The 23,886-nt window shown below is 28.7% G+C and overlaps 2 protein-coding genes across 3 annotated transcripts in view; one reads left to right on the forward strand and one right to left on the reverse strand.

Moving 5' to 3' along the window:
* LOC135949986 (uncharacterized) overlaps positions 1-23,886 on the reverse strand; it is a 260,167-nt gene that overhangs the window by 182,217 nt on the left and 54,064 nt on the right. The gene's annotated exons all lie outside the window — the stretch shown is intronic.
* Positions 13,347-23,886, forward strand: part of Pax (Paxillin) — a 109,295-nt gene continuing 98,755 nt past the window's right edge. Inside the window, exon 1 of the mRNA XM_065499465.1 lies at positions 13,347-13,889. Coding sequence (XP_065355537.1) covers positions 13,877-13,889 — 13 coding nt within the window. The 5' untranslated portion in view covers positions 13,347-13,876. The remainder of the gene's footprint in view (positions 13,890-23,886) is intronic.

Below are 23,886 nucleotides of genomic sequence, written 5' to 3' on the forward strand. Positions count from 1 at the left end.
CTGTATGGGGAAAACCTGTCTATGTTTAAGTCCATAGTTTTCTTTTTATTTTTTTTAATTGGGCTGATAGTTGAGCAAACAAATGTTTTGACAACGTTGTTTGAACAAGAACATAGTTGTTCAAACGAGACAAATTCATTCGCGAATGAGTAATTGTTCGCCGAATAAACAAATTGATGATGTTATTGAAAAGACCTGCTAAATTTGTTTGATGTTTATTTCAAGAGCCCGGTACAAATTTCCCGGGAAGTTCGCCAATTTTTCACTACTCGATGAATTAAACTACTCAAAAATTAAAAACTGACGAAAATACATAGATAACAAGTTAGAACTCTATTTTTTTTCACCAAAAAACAGTGAAAAGTTTTTTACAGTTTTTTTGCTTATATCTTGGCAATAATAGAGCGCTTATTATTATTTATTTGGGGTTTTTCGTATGAAAATTTAAAAAGTGAATTCATTATTTATAGAATTTATTTCTTATTGAATAATTTTAATTTATTTAAATTTCTTCTTCAAATCCATAACAAAATAGCTTCATAAATTTATTAATTGATTAAATTTTTCTTCAATTCAAATCTTGTACAAAAAGGCTTAGACAATTTTTTCAATTAATTTTGTAAATGATTTGATTTAACAAAAATTTAATCATTCAAAGATTGAATAAATTCTGTTATTAACTTTAAAATTAATTCAGTTTAAACAAAGGCTTTGGAATGAATCTAAAAAATTAAATATTAGGAATGGATTTATGGAATGAAAGGCTGACATTATTTAAGATTTTAGTGAATTAAGCTCAAATTTTATTAATTAATTCGAAGCTCTGATATTTAATAATTATAACACTAAGTTTTTATATGAAATTTGGCTATAATATTCCTAATTTACAGTATCATTATATATTTCGGGAATAGCCGGGTACCCGCGAATGTAGAAAAAATTTCCCGATTCCCGGGAATCAAAAAAGGTCGGGAAATTAAAAACCCTAGTTGTGTTCTAAAGATTCTGCATTCCTTGTTCCACTCATTTCAAAACTCTTAGCATTTTAGCTAAAGTTTCTACTGTGGAAATTTCTTCTTCTTAAAGTTTATCAATGCGTTAAATATAAAAACAAAATATTCATTTTATTAATCGAAATGCCGTTTAAATATATGTTTTATTCTATTAAATCATTGTTAATTGTATTTATTATAAAAATAAAACTTTTATTTTTTTATTATTTGAAACAAAAAATAACTCACCAACTAATCACTACTTACTCACCCCCATTCACTTAATAAAACTATATTAAATAGTTATACATACCTATACAAAAAGAAAATAAAATTTATATACAATTTCGAAATTAAAAGACTTGATGTTAATTATTATTATTAATGACTTTTTCTTTATAATATTCCACCTATTTGCTTTTTTATAATTTTATACTACTTTTTTTATATAAATGTATACAAAAATCATAGACTTTTTTGGAATTTGTATTTCTATATTGGAATGTAGATGTAGTTTTTGTAACCAATTCTCTTTTCTACAGTTGTTGTTTAAAAATAATAAATAAAAATACCAAACTTTCAATATTAGATTTAAGTAACATGAAGAAATTGAAATAAATACAATATTATAAACAAAAAATAAACTACTTATACTTAAAATTAAAGGATTTATGGTTTTAATTATAAGAGAGATGTATAAGATAATATATAATATATGAATATCATAATTGAAATAAAAACTGTAATATTAGCTATAACTAAATTCAGCAAATATGAGAACAAAGAACTTAAAGAATTAACAGTTAGTATGATGCCTTAAAAATTATAAAAAAAATAAACATATTAAAAAAATCTTATTTTATACATTAAAATATAAATACAAGTATACAATTTTATGATCTTCTGATAATTAAAACTGTAAATCCCCTAAATATTTATTAAATGTCATCATAAATACCTTTTTTCTTCAATTGTAAACATAAAATAATGACTTTAAATGTTGTATCTGATTTGAAATTAAAATAAGAATTCTATTGATGTATTTGTACGTATTTAATTTGCAAAAAATTAATTTTATCACTTTTGAATTCTAAACAGAGGCTAAACTTAAGTGAATTTAAATTAAAATCAATATTCATACAAACTTACTAATTATTACATACCTACATACATACTTTTTTGATAGTTTGTAAATTAAAAACTGAATAAAAAAAAAACAACTGTGCAGCACTGAATAAATATTTTAAATAAAATAAACGATTGTATTTATTAACTAAACAAGTACAAAAAATGTGTGAGTAAAATTAATCTTATAATAGAACTAGAAAATATGATTTGTAGGTTTATGTTGTTTGTTACACACTGCTGTCAGCAACTTCATGCTAAACATTATCCAAGAGTACAAAAACGTTTTTCGAAACGATTAACGTTTTTGTAAATTAATTGACAAGTAAGGATGCGTCCGGTTATATTGTTTTTTGGGTTGGAAAATGCTAGTGACCATCCGTAAAAATCCATAGTACATAGAATTTTTTTTTACAAAAATCCATAGATCCCTTTGATCGGTAATACAACTGCCAGAGACTTTCCTAACAACTTATTAAAAGAAGAGTTTCAAAAGTCTTATGTGCTATTTTTCGAACGAGTGCTTTGAGTGGACGTTTTACATGTATTTTGTATTTTGTTACAATAACAAAACACATGTTAAATTTCCACTCAAAGTACTCGTTCGCTATAGAAAAACAGCACATTAGATAATCAGCCTTTTTATGAGTGCCGATTTTGTCTCGATTTAAATACAATTTTATTTAAATACAATTCATTTATCTTTGAATTAATTCATAATCGAATTCATTCAACCTTTGAATTATTAAATTGTTCTTAATTCAAATCTAATACAAATTGAATATTTTTTCTTCATTCAGTTTTGTTTAGCTTTTCATCATTTACAAAATGAATTGAGCAGTTTAGCAGAAACCAAAAACAAAATATGTACATATGTACATTGGAATTACTTTTTTACTTCTTTATGCTCTTATGCTCTTTAAACTATATGAGGTAATTTTGATTTTTGAAATTTTATTTTTGTTTTATAAATAAATTCAATTTTATTTTAAAATACATATCGTCCCCTTAGTAAAACAATAGTGTATCACTTTTTTACCATTTCGAAATAATTGAGTTTAAAATTGTTGTGTTAGTAGACATCTAGAACAAAAGTAATATTTCAATTGATCTTTTGACCCACATTGTGGAAGTAGAATTTCACCAAATTTTGACCACATATAGAAACATGAGGGGACTATATATTTTATAGAAAACAAGTAAGAGAGCTATATTCGGCTGTGCCGAATCTTAAATACCCTTCACCAAATTATACTTTAAAATAAAAATTTTAAATATTTTTAGGTAAACACAAATTCAATTTTATTTTTCCAATTTTTTGGAATTTTTTCTCGAAATTGTTTTTTAATTTTTTTTAAAATTTAGTGAAAAAAAAATTTGGGTTAAAAAATATTTTTTCGATTGTAGGTCCAACTTACTATGGTCTCATATACGTCGTTGCAAAGGTCTTTGAAATATCTATCATTAGATATCCATAATACAGATATAGGTCAAAATCTTGTGTAGAACAATATTTTCTGTAGAAAATCTTGTCTATAACAATATTTTCTGTAGAAAATCTTGTCTATAACAATATTTTCTGTAGAAAATCTTGTCTATAACAATATTTTCTGTAGAAAATCTTGTCTATAACAATATTTTCTGTAGAAAATCTTGTGTAGAACAACATTTTCTATAGAAAATCTTGTGTAGAACAACATTTTCTATAGAAAATCTTGTGTAGAACAACATTTTCTATAGAAAATCTTGTGTAGAACAACATTTTCTATTGAAAATCTTGTGTAGAACAACATTTTCTATAGAAAATCTTGTGTAGAACAACATTTTCTATAGAAAATCTTGTGTAGAACAACATTTTCTATAGAAAATCTTGTGTAGAACAACATTTTCTATAGAAAATCTTGTGTAGAACAACATTTTCTATAGAAAATCTTGTGTAGAACAACATTTTCTATTGAAAATCTTGTGTAGAACAACATTTTCTATAGAAAATCTTGTGTAGAACAACATTTTCTATTGAAAATCTTGTGTAGAACAACATTTTCTATAGAAAATCTTGTGTAGAACAACATTTTCTATAGAAAATCTTGTGTAGAACAACATTTTCTATAGAAAATCTTGTGTAGAACAACATTTTCTATAGAAAATCTTGTGTAGAACAACATTTTCTATAGAAAACCTTTGTAGAACAACATTTTCTATAGAAAATCTTGTGTAGAACAACATTTTCTATAGAAAATCTTGTGTAGAACAACATTTTCTATAGAAAATCTTGTGTAGAATAACATTTTCTATAGAAAATCTTGTGTAGAACAACATTTTCTATAGAAAATCTTGTGTAGAACAACATTTTCTATAGAAAATCTTGTGTAGAACAACATTTTCTATAGAAAATCTTGTGTAGAACAACATTTTCTATAGAAAATCTTGTGTAGAACAACATTTTCTATAGAAAATCTTGTGTAGAACAACATCTTCTATAGAAAATCTTGTGTAGAACAACATTTTCTATAGAAAATCTTGTGTAGAACAACATTTTCTATAGAAAATCTTGTGTAGAACAACATTTTCTATAGAAAATCTTGTGTAGAACAACATTTTCTATAGAAAATCTTGTGTAGAACAACATTTTCTATAGAAAATCTTGTGTAGAACAACATTTTCTATAGAAAATCTTGTGTAGAACAACATTTTCTATAGAAAATCTTGTGTAGAACAACATTTTCTATAGAAAACCTTTGTAGAACAACATTTTCTATAGAAAATCTTGTGTAGAACAACATTTTCTATAGAAAATCTTGTGTAGAACAACATTTTCTATAGAAAATCTTGTGTAGAACAACATTTTCTATAGAAAATCTTGTGTAGAACAACATTTTCTATAGAAAATCTTGTGTAGAACAACATCTTCTATAGAAAATCTTGTGTAGAACAACATTTTCTATAGAAAATCTTGTGTAGAACAACATTTTCTATAGAAAATCTTGTGTAGAACAACATTTTCTATAGAAAATCTTGTGTAGAACAACATTTTCTATAGAAAACCTTTGTAGAACAACATTTTCTATAGAAAATCTTGTGTAGAACAACATTTTCTATAGAAAACCTTTGTAGAACAACATTTTCTATAGAAAATCTTGTGTAGAACAACATTTTCTATAGAAAATCTTGTGTAGAACAACATTTTCTATAGAAAATCTTGTGTAGAACAACATTTTCTATAGAAAATCTTGTGTAGAACAACATTTTCTATAGAAAATCTTGTGTAGAACAACATTTTCTATAGAAAATCTTGTGTAGAACAACATTTTCTATAGAAAATCTTGTGTAGAACAACATTTTCTATAGAAAATCTTGTGTAGAACAACATTTTCTATAGAAAATCTTGTGTAGAACAACATTTTCTATAGAAAATCTTGTGTAGAACAACATTTTCTATAGAAAATCTTGTGTAGAACAACATTTTCTATAGAAAATCTTGTGTAGAACAACATTTTCTATAGAAAATCTTGTGTAGAACAACATTTTCTATAGAAAATCTTGTGTAGAACAACATTTTCTATAGAAAATCTTGTGTAGAACAACATTTTCTATAGAAAATCTTGTGTAGAACAACATTTTCTATAGAAAATCTTGTGTAGAACAACATTTTCTATAGAAAATCTTGTGTAGAACAACATTTTCTATAGAAAATCTTGTGTAGAACAACATTTTCTATAGAAAATCTTGTGTAGAACAACATTTTCTATAGAAAATCTTGTGTAAAACAACATTTTCTATAGAAAATCTTGTGTAAAACAACATTTTCTATAGAAAATCTTGTGTAGAACAACATTTTCTATAGAAAATCTTGTGTAGAACAACATTTTCTATAGATAATCTTGTGTAGAACAACATTTTCTATAGATAATCTTGTGTAGAACAACATTTTCTATAGATAATCTTGTGTAGAACAATATTTTCTATAGAAAATCTTGTGTAGAACAATATTTTCTATAGAAAATCTTGTGTAGAACAATATTTTCTATAGAAAATCTTGTGTAGAACAATATTTTCTATAGAAAATCTTGTGTAGAACAATATTTTCTATAGAAAATCTTGTGTAGAACAATATTTTCTATAGAAAATCTTGTGTAGAACAATATTTTCTATAGAAAATCTTGTGTAGAACAATATTTTCTATAGAAAATATTTTCTGTAGAAAATCTTGTGTAGAACAATATTTTCTATAGAAAATCTTATGTAGAACAACATTTTCTATAGAAAATCTTGTGTAGAACAATATTTTCTATAGAAAATATTTTCTGTAGAAAATCTTGAGTATAACAATATTTTCTATAGAAGATCTTGTGTATGACGATATTTTCTATAGAAAATCTTGTGTAGAACAATATTTTCTATAGAAAATCTTGTGTAGTACAATATTTTCTATACAAAATCTTGTGTAGAACAATATTTTCTTGTGTAGAACAATATTTTCTATAGAAAATCTTGTGTAGAACAATATTTTCTGTAGAAAATCTTGAGTATAACAATATTTGCTATAGAAAATCTTGAGTATAACAATATTTTCTATAGAAAATCTTGTGTATGACGATTTTTTCTATAGAAAATCTTGTGTAGGACAACATTTTCTGTAGAAAATCTTGAGTATAACAATATTTTCTATAGAAAATCTTGATTATAACAATATTTTCTATAGAAAATCTTGTGTAGAACAATATTTTCTATAGAAAATCTTGTGTAGAACAATATTTTCTATAGAAAATCTGGAATAGAACAATATTTTCTATAGAAAATCTTGTGTAGAACAATATTTTCTATAGAAAATCTTGCGTAGAACAATATTTTCTATAGAAAATCTTGCGTAGAACAATATTTTCTATAGAAAATCTTGCGTAGAACAATATTTTCTATAGAAAATCTTGCGTAGAACAATATTTTCTATAAACAATCTTATGTATAACAATATTTGCTGTAGAAAATCTTAAGTATAACTATATTTTCTGTTGAAAATCTTGAGTGTAACATTTTTCTATAGAAAATAAAATAATTTTCTATAGAAAATCTTGCCTATAACTATATTTTTTGGACATGTTGTGTATAACAGTATTTTTTCTATAGAAAATCGTATGAAAAACATAATTTTCTTTAAAAATCTTGTCTATTATAACAGCATTTTCTATAGAAAATCTCGTATTCAACAGCACTTTCTATAGACAATTTTGTGATAACAGATGACTGTTTACAACATAAAGCTACAGTAATATTAAAATTTTAAGTACTCTGGTGATGAAGAAAGTAATTTTCTAATACTATTTTAATACGGAACAAAAATATAATTTTCCATCCCTGTATATAAGATTAAAATTAAATCTTAAAATAGGAGAACACATATGGAACCGTAACAGCAAATCCAATATAGAATCGTTTACATAATCTGTTGAAATTTCATAAAATTTTATAGAAATTGCAAACGGAATGACAAACTTAAATATACATATGTTATAGCCTTGCCACTTATGATGAAGGGTATTAAAAGAATTAAACACAACAATCGAACAAAAAGCTTTTTCTGAAATGTTTGTTATTTACTTTCATGTTTAAAAACGGCTAAAAAAATAGAATAACAATATGGGAGTCAAGGCGAATTGTTTAGACAAGTGAACTGTCAATTCACTTGTGATTGTTGTGGCGAAAAATACAACAAACCCAAAAGCAAAAACAACAACAGGCAACTTTGACAGTTCGACTATCTTTTAACAAAAACAAAGTACCTGTTGTTTTTGTACATGTTGTAGTTCTGTCGTCACCTTCTATAGATTCGCCTTGCTGGGAGTGGTTGCGTTGCTCAATTATTTGTTGACAATAGCAACAAACAACAACAAAAATGAAATAAGCGCAAAAGCAACGTGCTCAAACAACGTGGTTGTTGTTTTTGTACAATATGTGTTCTGTGCAGTGTTACCATATGTCAAGTTTTCCCTTTTTAGCAAGGTTTTTGAGACGCAAAAAGTTTTATTTTTAAAAAAATATTTTTTTTGGAATATTGATATCAATAAGTTGAACCGATGATTTCAAAATGATAGTCCCCAAATTCATTCACTAAATGGGGAGATTGATTTGAATATATTGAAAGTGTCTCCAGCACTAAATTCACATAAATTATCTCAGTTTGATTACATATATGTACGAATTGGGTTTTGTAATTTTAGTATGTACTTAGAAATAAAAAGTTTTCTTCAAAAAACATATAGCAACACTGGTTCTGTGTACGCGTGAGAGAGTTGCTCTTTTGAGAACACATTATAAAAAGCTCTCTCTCAAGGCGAATTTATATACTAGGTGGTGTTGATATCACAGCTGATTAATGCAGTTTGAGCTGTCAATTATCCTGTGATTGTTGCGGCGAATGCTACAACAAACGTAAAAGTAACACAAACAACAGGCAAACTTTGACAGCTTAAACCACATAAACAAAAACAAATTGCAAGTGGTTTTTGTAAATGTTGTACTTGTTGTAGAATCGACACCATCTGGTATATAAATTCGCATTGCTGAAAATTGACAAAAAAACACATACATACATACATACATACAAATAAAGATTTGTTTGTTATTATACATATATTTGCATGACGTCATGGAAAACAATAACAAATTACATTGTGTTTTGGTTTTTTTGGTTATATCTCAGCCCAGGTCCAACTTACTATGGTCTTATATACGTCGATGCAAAGGTCTCTGAAATATCTATCATTAGATATCCATATTGTCTATATTAATGACTTAGTAATCCAGATATAGGTCAAAAATAGGTAAAAAATCGAGGTTGTCCTGGTTTTTTCCTTATATCTCAGCCATTTGTGGACCGATTTTCTCGATTTTAAATAGCAACCGAGCCGGAAGAATTCCGGAGATATTGATATATGAATCATGTATGTATGTTATTTGGGGGCTTCGGAAAGTTGATTTCAACACACAGACGGACAGACGGACATGGCTATATCGATTCCGCTATCTATAACGATCCAGAATATATATACTTTATGGGGTCGCAAATGAAAAATGTGGAAATTACAAACGGAATGACAAACTTATATATACCCTTGCCACTCATGGCGAAGGGTATAAAAATATATACAATTACTATTACAATAAAATAAATTAGTTTATTGATGTTATTTATGAATAATTATGTTATGCTATATTAAATTTCTTTTTTCAAAACTCGGATATTTTTTGCGATAATCACCGACAACTTGAATCAAATATTGCTTTTCCTCTTCGTTCCTGCACAATATTTTATTGTAGTCCTCCATAATTTTCACGCCTCTTTCAGCGGTGTCGTTTACTACGTGAATTTTTTCAAAAATTTTTAGTGCTTGCTGATAATCTTCGCGCTGTGGCCACGTTTCCGGCGGATATCGTATAAATTCATGCGGCAAGTTGAAGCGTAGAAAAAAGTTTATAGTTTTCACAGTTACGAAAGCGCTCAAGTCATTCGGCAAAAATTGCTCAGTTACTTCTGCAAAATTAACCGCAATTTTTTTCATGCTTCGGATAGGTCCTTCATCATCTTCATCCCAATCATCATCTTCTTCTCCAGTTTCTTCATCTTTTTCAAGTTGAACTTCCTTGTCTTTTTCTTCAAGGATTTCTTTTCCATCATATATGCACATAATTGCCAACATTTTTCGTTTTATGTCACACGAAACATCTGAATCAAAGTAGGCGAGAGCTATAGCCTCCTCCGCCAGATACCACAAATGTCTGATAAACTTTGTTACCATTACTTTTGACAAATTCTTATCCAAGTCTGCATATGAGTGAAGTGCTTTCAAAAAGTTGAAGTCCTGATTGGGCGCTTTGACAGCTTCAGTACAGCGATACCAGACTTTCACGTACAGACGAACAATAAACACACAGACATCTCGAATTCCATCCAATTGTGACTTTCCCAGTTTAAATTGGTCTCTGAACATAAATATTTTCAGTGAATAAATTGCTTTAGACATCCATCGTGCGTGGTGAATAGGTATGAGTTCTTTAAACTTATATTCGCCAAAATCGCCTCCAAGGAATAAAACAACCAGTTCCAATAGTTCCTTATAGTCGTTACGACGTTGTCTTTTCTATAGTTGTACCATGCAAAAAGTAATGATGTCATCTGGAGCAGTAATTAATTTCGAAGCAACGATCTCATCGCTCACTCCAGTTTCGAATGCATTCTGATTGATTTTTTCCCAATTCTGCTGGAAACGGCGAAACAGAGAAACATCTGGAGCAAAAGTTTTTCCAATTTTTTCTTCGAACACTGCTCTTAGCACCAATTCATATATGTGATGTCTACATGGAAGATGCATCAAATCTCTCTCTAATAACTGTTCAAGTAAAACTGCAGCTCCTGCAAATTCACCGGTGTTTGATGATGTCGTGTCAAAAGACATGGCTTGAACTCGTTTCGAAAGGTTCCATTCTACCAGTAGTTGATAAACGGCCGCTGCAATATTTTTGCCTTTTCCACAATCTAGTTTTGGAACGCCTAATATTTGTTCGATTTCGCCATTAGTTACAATAACCGGAAGGCGATCAATCTTATTCATTCCTGTAATGTCTTCCAGTATTTTGCCATCCAAGTGCACTACAAAAAATGCTGTTGCCTTCAACTGTAATGGAATAAAATATTTATATTAGTATTGAAATTAAATTGAATTTACAAAATCAGCGATTTTTTGTCGATTTGCAGTACGGTATCTTCGAATTGACGAGCGATTTAATACCAAATTTGATACGTTGTGACCAAGTCCTTCAGCTACTGCAGCCATTAAATACATTGCATTTCGGTCAGATATCATGCATTTATCCAAAGCAGAAACGATCCGTTCATTGATAAATAACTGTGTTCCTCTTTTAACAACTTCCGAAGCCGACGGTAGAGCGTCCACTTCCAATTCCATTCCACCAGCGCCAACATTGCCTGACGATTCGGTAGATGATGTGAATTGCACTGTACCCATTGCTAAGGTATTAATTTTAGTAGTTGCTCGTAATCGCCGTTCATCTGCCTCTTCTCGTTCCAATTTTCGTTTTTCAATGCCTACAAGAGCCATGTCAATGCCAATCATGCTGCCTTGGCGGCCTTTTTTCCTCTGTGCAAGCAAAAACTTTTTATCCTCCTCTATTTTAATCGTGGTGAGTGCATTAACATGAGCAATATCGAAGAGATCGTCTAATTCTTCGACAAACTTATCCTCTTTTACTTTATGCGACGTTCCTCCTCTTGTTGAGCTCTTGTTCAATTTCCTCCACTTCTGGTACAGCTTCTCAATTTGCTTTATGACCGAAGACTTGTCTCGGGTCGGAATTCGTGCTTTATTCCAGAAAAGGAGCACTTCGTTTGCAGCCATTGTTGTACTTTTTCGCACTTCCAATTTTAGTGTACGAGTGTGAAAAAAAAATACACCAAGAACTTCTTTTTTAGACGGCAATTTTGATCCCAACAGCTGCGGAATAACATATTCAATCAAATAAATGTTATGCTGTTGCGATCTCAAATTAATTTTTGTCGTTGATGATGCCATTGCAATTCAAATGCGAACATGTTCTATTGAAAAATTTAGTTTTTAGGTTTTAGTTTTAATTGTTTTATTTCTTTGTACTCACTTTTTCCAGAACTACTGTTAGTTTTAATTTAAATGAAGAATTATTCACTTTCACAGCTCATAAATTTACTTTAAAATTACAGTTATTTTTTAATATTTTGTAACAGTTTGTATGTTTTATTTATAAAAGTCATAGAACAACTAAAAGGTCAATACTTTTATGTACATAAAATAAGGTGTATATTTTAAAAAATGTTATGCAAATGTTTCTCAATGAATTTAGGTAACTTTTTAAAATTCATTGAATATATTTTTACATATATATAATCTTCGTAAAAAACCAATAAAAATATAACTGAAATTTAGATTTATATATCTGGTCGAAATAAAAAACACGAAAGTACATCAATGGGTTTTTCAATGTTGTTTGGAAAATTTGACAATATTTAGTAATATTACCTGTTATATTATTACTTAAAAATTAATACGTGGAATATAAACCATAAAACAAAAATAATTTTCATGGAATTAAAAATGTAATGTTTTTAAAAATTTTAAATATTACCTGTCTTAGGTACAACCGCTCATTATTAAAGGGGCATTTTATGATTACATTGCTAAATAAAATAAAACTCAATGAACAAGCCAATTGGTCTATTCACTTTTTTGCGTTCTTTGACAATAGAAATGGGTGTTTAATTAATGCTAGTAAAATGTGAAGAGTAATTCACGAAATGAAGTTTAGAACATATTTATACGTTGTGTAATTCCATTAATTTTTAATTTGGAAAATTTTCGTGAAAATTCAGTTTTTTTTGTATGGGGACCCCCTGAACGGTTGGAGATAGGGGGTATGTTTGTTCTAGAAAAATATTGGGGATACGAAAATAATGGGGGTTGCTCATACATTTTACCTACCTAGGGGTGACTCCTGAGTAGTTATGCACCTTTTTCTATCCATTTACCACCAATTTCGTTCTCACGAACTTTGACCCCCGTGCGGCACGCCAATTTTTAACCGATCGAGTTGAAATTTTTTTCAGATTTTTTTTATCCTAACCTCACACAAAACTGCCCTTCGTTTTTGAAACAGATGAGTTTTAAATTTTTTCATACATTGGGGGTCCACCTTAGTGTATATAGTTGTGACACGCAGTGTATGTAATGAATTGTTGATATTTTTAAATTCAGAATTTAGATTTTATGGTATTAAGCTTAAATTGAATTAAATAATGCGAACCTCTGTTTAGAATCAATTGATTTGCATCCATACGAATAATTGAGTAATCGTGTGGCAACTCTTCATTAACATATTTAAAAATAACGTGTAAAATATACAACTCTGTGATTGCATGATTTTATTTATTTCCGCAAGTAATTTCTTACGTCGTCGCTTACGTTTTTTTGTTTGACACTTTGTCACACATTATTTTCTCATCATTGTTTACTTTCGAATTCTGTTTTCTACTGGTATTTCGCTTTGTTGACATGTTTTTCTGTTGTTTCTGTTTTGTGTATGATTGAAGTGTGCAGCAGTAGATACCGATTGGATTATTAATTTGTTGTTGGTTTCTTGTTTCGGTTTCTTCTTTTTGTTGTATATTTCATGTGTTGGATCTTCAGGTAGGGGACGTTTGGTGGGGAGCACAAAACAACAAGAAGAAAAAATACACATATTTTTTTTTATTAACAGACATTTTTTTAATGCCGAATAAAAGTGAATCAGAGAACTTGATTAGTCGAGCACAGCAACTTCAATTTAAAACATTTCAATGAAAGAAACCTATAAATAAAAATAACCAAGAAAAATTTAATAAATAAATGGTAAAAATTGTGTGCGTGGTACAGAAACAAATTATTAAAATAAATTGCGAAAAAAGAAATATTAAAACGAAGTTACAAAATAGTTTTACAGTTTTTTTTTATAAAATTCGCGGAAATATTGAGGGAAAAGAATTTGGAGCAGATTCATTTACGGCAACATAAAGAAACAAGATTTACGTTTGTGTAAAAAAAAAATATAAGCAAAAAAAGAAAAAATTGTGATTATTATACATAAATTTTAATTTGAAGAGCAATTAAAAGTTTTAAAAATTTGTATTTATTTAAATTATTAATTTAACGCAAAAAAGTCGTGTCAATTCAACTGCAACAATGGAGGATTTAGGTAAGTTTCTTTTTCATCTTTAAGATTTACAGATTTTTTATCTTTATTTTATAGCTAGTTGGGGTGGGTGGGGTTGTCTTATTTTGGGAAAACATACCAAACCGGTGTTTTCCCATCCATCCATCCATACACTCATCCACTACAATAAATTCAATTCCAATTGGCGTTTAGTAAAAATCTGTTGCTTGTAACTTTTGGATTCATGTTAATTGCTCGAACTTCCGTCGTTTCAAATCGTCATCATCAAAATCGTCAGGGCCAATAAATCATACAAACAACAATAACTTTAATTAAAGTTAATTTGAAAGCTCGCAAATACAATCACAAATTTCTGGAACTACATGTATTTTTTTTTAATTTTACGCACACACTCATGGGTTTTCTCACGTCATCTGTTTTACAGGGTGTTGGAGTCAATTGCTTGGAATCTGTATGGAGTGAATATATTTGATGTACAAACTACATTCCATTTAGTATCCGAACAATGACTACAACACAAACACATATCCCTTTGAAATGTTCTCCATTTGTTGAGATTTATTGTGTTTATTTTATTCCAAATTCTGCTACCGAAATTAACCAACGCCTGGCAATTTTATTTATTTATTCTTTTTCTTACATTTTTTTCTTTGAGTTGGAATCTTGTTCTTATTTCTGATTAATAATACTTCGTTTGTATTGACTGTGTTTATTTATACGTTTGTATGTTGTTGCCCAAATGTATGCGTGTTTGTTGTTGTTGATATTAATCGTTTATTATCTTTATTGTTTTGTTTATCAGATAGTGTTACTTATTTCAGAGTTACCCTGTAATTGAATTCTTTCAAATTTTGTGGAAATATTTCTAGATATGTATTCTGTGGTAATTTCTAAAAACGTACTTGTTGCGTTTTTTGTGAAAATAGAATTTTCTTCCTGACTTATATTTTGTAAAATATTTAAGGACATCTTATCCTCTGACTTCATTCGGTACCGAATTCGGGCAATGCGTTCCAGGGTTTTTCAGGTATTAGATACTGATACACTGTAGATCACAGAACGTAGGTAGAATCTGAAGTTTTTTAGGTTGTTTCCTTTTGATCTAACGGATAAATAAGAGCAGTGTAATTGAGTGGTAGATTCATTGCTATAATTAAACTATCATCACTTTTTAGTTCCTCAACTGGGAGTCCCGTCGCGTTATCAAAAATTAAAACTCCTTTTTGCGGCAGACATTTTGAAGGAAACAAAATTTTTCCTTAGTCCCGGTTAGAGTATCCAAAACCGGTCAACCGGTTTTTTCATCTTTGTAAGCTCCACCAGTTTCGGTTTTTTGACAAACCGGTTTATGTAAGACGGTTAACCGGTTTTAATAAAATATATTTTCTAAAGCTCATTCAAACATATTTATGGAAAACTTTGATACCATTTATTGATTTATTTTATAGAAATTTGTAGCATTTGACAACATATCGTAAGAGATAGGTATAAAATAATTGGATAAAGAATTCAAAAATGCTAAATTTCCATTAAATAAAAATTTAATATAAACCGGTTAACCGGGTTTTTTAAGACAAAAATCGAAACCGCTTAACCGGTGTTTTTAAAAGACAATAATCGAAACCGGTTTTTCAAAAACACACTTTTTCGGTTAAACTGGTTTTTAGTCCCGGTCCACACATTTATTTCACATTTGCTGCAACACATTTTTAAAAACTGCATTCGTGCCACACAGTGAAGTTTTTGCTTTTCAGTTTTTGACATTTCTGTACAGAACGAATATGAACGAATAAATGTGGATGACATACTCAACAAAAAATTCATGTACATGAAACAGAGTACCCTTTCCATTCCTCTTTCCCCTTCCATCAACAAACCCAAATGCTTTGCATCAAATATTTCCAGTCCTTGAATATAAATGATTTCATCCAGGCATTATTAGAATATTACAGAATTATTTAAAAAGCATTTAAAGGCGCGTGATTTTTTCGATTTTCCAAGAACCAACAATATCCGTTTGTCTGTGTCATTCGAATTTGAACAGGGCAAACAATTTATTCGCTCTTTACATATTTTTCTTTCGGATGCCGTTTTCTCATATTTCATTACTCTTTCACAATTGGATCAATAAGATGAGATTTCGAAGACAATTTCTCGCCCGTCATTTTTTAAAGTCTAATTCCATGTCGACTCTTAAATTTCTTTACTGGAAATCTTCACCTTGAAACCTGAATTAGTTTGATAAATTTTGGAATAAAAATGACAGGCCTTTGGTCGTAGAATCGTTGCTGATATTGGAAAATGGTGATTTCCCTTTTTTGGTTATAAAAATTTTAATCAAATTAAAAAAAACAAAGCTCGCGAAAATAAAACCCGTTTTTCATAAACTATCGGTATTATAGAACCTGCAATGTTAAAAATTAAGCCGTCAAAGACTTTTATATAAATAAAACTCAAATATCGTTGAATTCACAAAAGAATTCATTCAACCTTTAAAAATATTTTTTCCTCATTCATTTGCAAAATGAATGGAAATCAAATTTAATCATTCCCTATACAGTGCACTCGCGATAATAAAAACTAATTAAAACCAGGCCAGTTTACTTTTGCAAGACTGTTCATAATTGCGAATGACATCTAATTTCCATCTACAAACATTTTTCCCACACAAACACCTAGGGAAATCAAATTATTATGCTGTTGAATTAGAATTTGGCCACTACCCTCTTGAATTAAATTTCAACTCTGTGAATATAAGCTGTTCATATTTTTTAGCATTAAGTTCATATTTTAGAGTAGGCAAGGAAGTAAAAAAGGGTTCATATTTTTGGGTGTACATATTATTGCGATATAAATTAACGAAAACTTGAATGATTCAAGAAGAAATTAATTGTATGATGAGTGATTTCTTAAAGGAATGTAATAGATTTGGATAGAATAAAATTTGAATGATTCAATAAATAAGTAATTCTATAAAGTATGAATTCTGAAAGGAATGAATTTCAATAAATTTTTTGATTTCGATAATGGAATTAAAAAAATAATTTATTCAAAGCTTTGAATAGTTCCTCAAATATTTGATTACATATATTTGAACTATTTACTCTGGAAGTTTCACTTATACCAGTAATATCAACAAATAGATATCTAGCCGTGCTTAGTTATTTATGAAGTAAAAATATTTGTCAATTTTACTTAAAGACTTCATCCATTTGCATTTGAACTATGTACAATTTTAGCAAAAGTTTTAAACTGTTATAGTTGCTCATATATTCAGTAATATATATGTATTTATTATATACTAGTTGACCGCCCCGGCTTCGCCCGGTAGCATTTACTAATGTTAGTTCATCAATTTTCACAAAACCAGATACACCTGCCTGTTCTTATTTATTTGCAAATGAAATATCTAAATTTGTACTGCATACCTTAGGGAGCTTTTTTATTATACATAGTTAACTGGACTCCAAAAAAAAAATGTCCGAGTTTTAACTGAAATTTTTGAATTTTTTTTCTTTACAAACCATCTCCTAAAAAATTTCGAATCGAATAAAAAAAAATCAGCCAAATTGTTCCAGCCGTCCTCACGTGATGGCAATACATACATGGACCATTTAATTTTTGTATATATAGATGTACATATCTCGGCCATTGTTCCGATTTTTATCTCAATAATGGATTCTGGTTACAATTTAAATCAATTAATGTGACTAAACAACTGGATTCAATAAACACAATTCTAATTTTAAATATTACATAATATTTTGGTTTCTGTTATCACGAAAATTCAGTTTTCGAGACAGATATGGTTTATAATTAGTCGCGAAAATCGAACTTGCACTGTATCTATATATCACGTAATTATCCAATCACAGTCATGATTTTCATAATTTTTGCCAGTGGTAAACTTCAATTTCCTTTAATTTTTATTACATAAATATTAGATTTAACATTTATATGCAACATTTTCATATTTAACTAAAAGTTTTCGGATTATCAACAAGTATTAATCAGGTCATTTTAACCATTAAAATATTTAACAACTGTTCTAAAATTTATAGGCAGTTTTTATCAGCATTTCTTTATTGCAAATATGTTTTTTTTTATTTCTTTATGATATTAAAAAATAATACACATCTGCTCAAAATAATAGATACACCTAATTGGAAAAAATTTAAATGGCGGTAACATTGAAAATTTCCTCGCAAGCGTTAAGAATACATCATATTATTAAAATTTCTATCTGGCAATGTCATGTCAGTCAAAAATCTGGCAACTATTTGCTTTCATGTTGATTTTTAAAAACGAATTTATTTGAATTACAAAAAATTATTTGCTCATAAAAATAGATACACATCAGTAATTTGTAATTTGTTTATATACAATTTTTTTTTTGTGCAATTTTTTGTTCCTATTTACGTGAAACAGTAAGTATAATTTAAATTTTAGCAACAATTTTATAAAAAATAGGACTCTTTTGAAGAAAATGGGACGAAATCATCATTGTACCGAAGATGAGAAAAAAATTGTTCAAACGATGAGAAATCAAGGAAAATCATTACGGGAAATAGCAAAGAGCATAGGAAGATCTTTACATTTTGTCCAAAATGCTTTATCTAAAAAACAAAAAAGAGAAACTCGCGGTAGACCAAAGAAAACCAGTCCAGAAACAGATAGGCGGATCGTCCTTATGGTTAAAAAAGACCCTTTCTGCGGCTATTTCTGCGGAGCTATGTAACGAAATCAGTCCACAAACAGTTCGTCGTCGTCTTTTACAAGCTAAATTGCCGGGAAGAATTGCCAGAAAAGTGCCACTAATGCGCCAAAAAAATATCAAGACAAGATTAGAATTTGCTAAAGAGCACTTACAATGGTCCGGGTGTGAAGGCGAAAAAAAATGGAGAAATATTTTATGGAGCGACGAAACAAAAATAAATTTGTTTGGAAACGACTGCCAAAGAAATGTACGCCGACCAAAAGGAAAAGAATTCCACGTTAAATTTACAAAAAAGACGGTAAAACATGGCGGGGGAAACATAATGGTTTGGGGTTGCTTTTCATGGAATGGTGTTGGTCCGATATTCCGAATAGAAGATACCATGAATGCTAGTGGGTATAGAGACATATTGGAAAACGTAATGCTTCCATATGCATCGGAAAATATGCCATTAATATGGACATTCCAGCAGGACAACGACCCAAAACATAGTTCAAGATTAGTTAAAAACTGGTTCTTGGAGAATAACGTACCTGTTTTAAGCTGGCCCAGCCAATCCCCTGATTTAAACCCAATAGAAAACTTGTGGAGTGAATTAAAGATAAGGCTTTCGAAGGAAGTTTTCAAAAATAAAGACGATTTATGGGAGAAAACGCAAAAAATATGGTACGAGATTCCATTGGAGAAGTGTCAGAACTTGATATCCAGTATGCCCAGAAGAGTGGAGAAAGTTTTACAAAACAAAGGTGGATATACTGGATACTAGCTTTACTTTAATAATAAACTAATTTTTTTAAGATAAAATTTATTAGCTTTTGTTTAATAAGAATTTTTAAAAATGTATCTATTATTATGAGCACCAAATTTTTCGAAATTTAAGAAATTTAATTTACTTTATAATATTTATTATTAATTATGAAATATTTTGTTTTTGTTTTTTACTCTCCTTTCAACTATAAATAAAAATCGACTGAATTTTTTTTATAATTTTACAATATACCATTATTTTTTTTCGTTTTTAAAAAATAAATTTTGGTGTATCTATTATTTTGAGCAGATGTGTATATAACAATATTTAACTCTGAACAACTAGTAGTATACAAATTGTTCTTATGTACAAAAAATTATGCTCGGAATTTATTTATTTTTAAGAATAAAAACATAAGTAAACCTCTACCTCATTTCCCAATTATATATATGTAAATTTCCCCTCTAAATAAAACTATTTTTTATCATGGCAACTCTAACGAATTTCCCTTATTTAACTTGTTAATTTGTTGTAGCACGCCGAATTAAATATTGATCTAATTTTAGCCTAGACAACAACCTCAATAATCATTTACATTAACCCTCAAACAAAATTATAATACGTAAAGAGCTCTCTATTGTCTCGTCATATTTTGGGAGGTGACCACTATTAGTCATTTTCAAAAATATTTCTTTATTCCTTTAAATATCTTTTTACACACTTTTTTGAGTTTCAGCTTTATTTGTCATTTCTGTTTAATTTACAAAAATAAAGGTATAAATTTCCTTATCGTACAATTCAGTATTGCATTTCAAGATGTATGTAAGAATGAATAAACTTACTATTGTATAAGTTTTAGCTGTATTTCAGACATTCCACAGATGTGACTAACTTAAGGTTCATCTGAAATAAAGAAAATATACTCATACTTGAGTGTAGCTACTTATGTATGAATGTGTTTAAGTAATAAACTATTTAAACTCTTAAGATATAAATTTGATTGCTGTTCGTTGACTGTTGTTGGTTGTATTTATTTAGCTTTTATTTTGAGTTTTATTATTTTAAACACAAACATGAAGATTAAAGCAAAAATTCAAAAAAAAAATACAAATTTCTTCAGAGTATTTAAATAATTTTATATGCATGTCTAATGACGTCATCATTGTTTTATTTTTTTGCTTCCCTTTCATTTTAGTTTTGCCTTAAAACGTAAAAAATATGATAAATTTTGTATGCTAAAAGTAAAACTTTAAATCATCGATCATTGATTCCGAAGAGCGCTTTAAGTTCATACAACATTGAAATGATCTAATGGAAACAGTCTGTCATTTAGCAGTTTTCTAGTATAAAATAGGACTCGTGTATGTGATGTTGTTGTTAATGTTTTGAGTACTTGTCGGTACGCTTTTTTATTTCAGTCTCTTTTGAAATGGAATGGAATATGTATTTTGTATTTAGCCGCAATTACCTTATCGAATATACAGGGATGAGCACAATTGTAGTATTGGGTTTAATATTATTTAAGGAGTGCTTCAAAATTCTTTTTGTTATATTTAATTGTAATTTTTGGAACTTATAAACCTATGATTGTTAATAATTATTATATCATGAACTCCATAAGACATCTCAAACAAATTGACCTTGATTCTTCCAATCTTGATCAAATTCGGGAGATTAAACTCATTTTGATGAAATTTCTATCGCGATTATAAATTCTGAAAAATTCAAAACAATGTTGGATATTGGATTTAATAGATTAAATATTTATTTGAAAGATACAAATGGAATTGCACTTTAGGAAATGTTTTTCAACTAAAATACAATATAGCACATGTTAGTTTTCTTTAACTTCTCGATATTTAAAAGATTGAAAATAGTAATTTCCAAAGAACTGCAAGGGAATGTTTAGCTAATATGTTAAAAATCGTTCTCGTTGGTGAAAATTATGATATATAAATGAATCAAGAGAAAACAACTTTGGTAAATTTTTTTCCAAAATACCCGTAATAATATCAATATAATTTTATATCCTTTTGAAAAAATGTTCATTGAATAATTCGAAAAAAATTAGGTTGTCATATAGGGATTATATTGGCGTGTTCTAACAGCAAATATTGTTGGATTCAGCTAATAATAGTTGAATATAGTTTGGATTCTATATTCAACTGTTTGTCCATTCATCGAAAATAAGGACATCCGATGGTTGAAGTCCAGCCACAATCTATGTGTTTCTGCAGTTGTTATGTTTGCTGGAATGCTGCACCAAACCCATGGGAATCTGAAATAAGCTTGTCCTAATGCATAGAATTGAGGGTCGCATGTCGAAATTTGTTTAGCAAGTTTCTCGATTCGTCTTGCTTAAGTTTCATAATTTTCCGGATTCATTCCCAGGAAATAATAAAAAAATCGTTTTTTTCAGAGAATTCATAAGAATTTTTCTTATGTGTTTGAAAAATTTTAGTTAGTGGTGAGATAAAATCGGTTATTTAAATTGTAATTTCAGTGCCATTTTAGCCAGTATGTACTGTATATAGTCAACAAGGGGAACTAAATCAAGTACTTCGCTAGAATAGCTTAATGAATATATCTCAGAGGTTTCAAGAGAGGCTAACCTCTGTAACTTATTCAAAATGGAGATAAACCCTTACTCAATTTAATCCCAATATACATTACCTCATAATCCCCAACAATACTCCAAAATAATTGAATTTTCTTGAAAAATCGGAATCTTGCATCCGGAATATTAATCACGTTCCAATAAAATTAATCGATAATTTTTTTTTAAATCTTGAAATAAGATTTATATCTATTGGAATCTTATATAAAAATTAAATGGTCCATGTATGTAATGGCTTCACGTGAAAACGGCTGGAGCGATTTGGCTGATTTTTTTTTATTCGATTCGAAATTTTCAGGAGATGGTTTGTAAAAATCAAAAATTCGGGATAAAAATCGGACATTTTTTTTTTTGAGTCCAGTCAACTGTAATAAAAAAGTTCCCTAAAGTATGCTGTACATATTAAGATATTTTATTTGCAAATAAATAAGAACAGGCAGGTTTATGTGGGTTGGAGAAACTTGAAGAACTAATATTAGTTAATGCTACCGGGCGAAGCCGGGGCGGTCAACTAGTTAATTAATAAATACACAAGACTTGTGTTGAGTTCAAAAATCAGAAAGTAATGAAAAATTTATTGAAAAATTTCCTTCATGTATAAAGAAAATATCATTGTTAATTTGATATAATATATTAAAGTATTTAAAGTAAATTATAGCTATGTTCAATAACTAAAAGTTGTTACTAGTTAGTAACAATTGTTACTGGAAAAGCGTTCATTAACTCAAAAAACTTGCAAGTAGAGAAAAATTCAAGAGCGTATAAATTTTATAGAGTGCTCTCTCGTTGCAAACTATTACAAGTTCTATTTTGAACTCGTAATAGTTAGCAGCTTATATTTCATATGTTTTGTGTTATTGTTTATTTATTTTCAATTTTATTTCTGTGGTGAAAAAATATAAAAAAAAGAATTTTCAATAAAATTTAAGAAAATGTGAGTATTTATACATTTTAAAAGGAATAAAATATGAAAATTGTGTTTATAAAACAATTGTTACTGGAAAAGCGTTCATTTACTTTTTACTATTTTTTAGATTTTAAGAGAGTAATTTTGTAAATTTTAATTTTATTCTCTCGTTGCAAGTATTTACTGGGAAAGTAAATGAACAGACCTTATATAACAAGTACATATTTTGTTGATATCTAACAATATTAACACCTGTTATTTTAGGTGCTCTTTCGGGAACTGAAAAGAACTCTCTTGCTGTATTCCCATCACTCGTTTTGCTGAGCTTAGTTTTGGTGATCCGTAATCAACCACATTTGTGATATTCATTCAGAACATATTGCTTTTATAAAATTCTTAACTCCTTAATGTTTTTTATTGATCATGTAGGTCCATCATCCAAACCATAACTGATTTTTAGTATGTGTTCCATGAATCGTATTCTTGTATGTAGCGGTGATAATCCAAAATCATATTCATTAGTAGTTATTATCTAATTTAGTCAAAGCCTAGCCTAGTTTTCAATCTATCATCGTTAGCACTAATTGTTTGCAATTTAGACTCTAACATCGCCGACTTATTTTTGAATGTTTTTTTTTCTTTTTAAATTAAAATTTTAATAGTTTAATAGTATTTCCTAGAATATGGTTTTCATATTTCTTCAAATCAGTTCCTCTAAATAATAGTAGCAAGCATTGAGCTGTATGATTAAGTAGATCTTGAAGTTGTACCTCTGTGGAAATTGGCAGTGGTTATTGCAATAGTTTCACTAGGTGGCAAACAGTCCTTCTTAGCAACAGTTATCTGATGATATGATGGATAGAGATTTGAGCCTTTTTCAATTGCTCGCAATCTGACGCAAATCTGTAATGTGCGAAGCGTCGCACAGTGTCGCCCGTAGAACAAGTGAGGTTGCAAAAATGAAAAATTGCATGTGCCCTTAAAAAATATTGAATAAACTTCTTTTACAGTTTGTCCAACGATTTCAAA

Source organism: Calliphora vicina, chromosome 2 (genome assembly GCF_958450345.1).
Source record: "Calliphora vicina chromosome 2, idCalVici1.1, whole genome shotgun sequence".
Lineage (NCBI taxonomy): Eukaryota > Metazoa > Arthropoda > Insecta > Diptera > Calliphoridae > Calliphora > Calliphora vicina.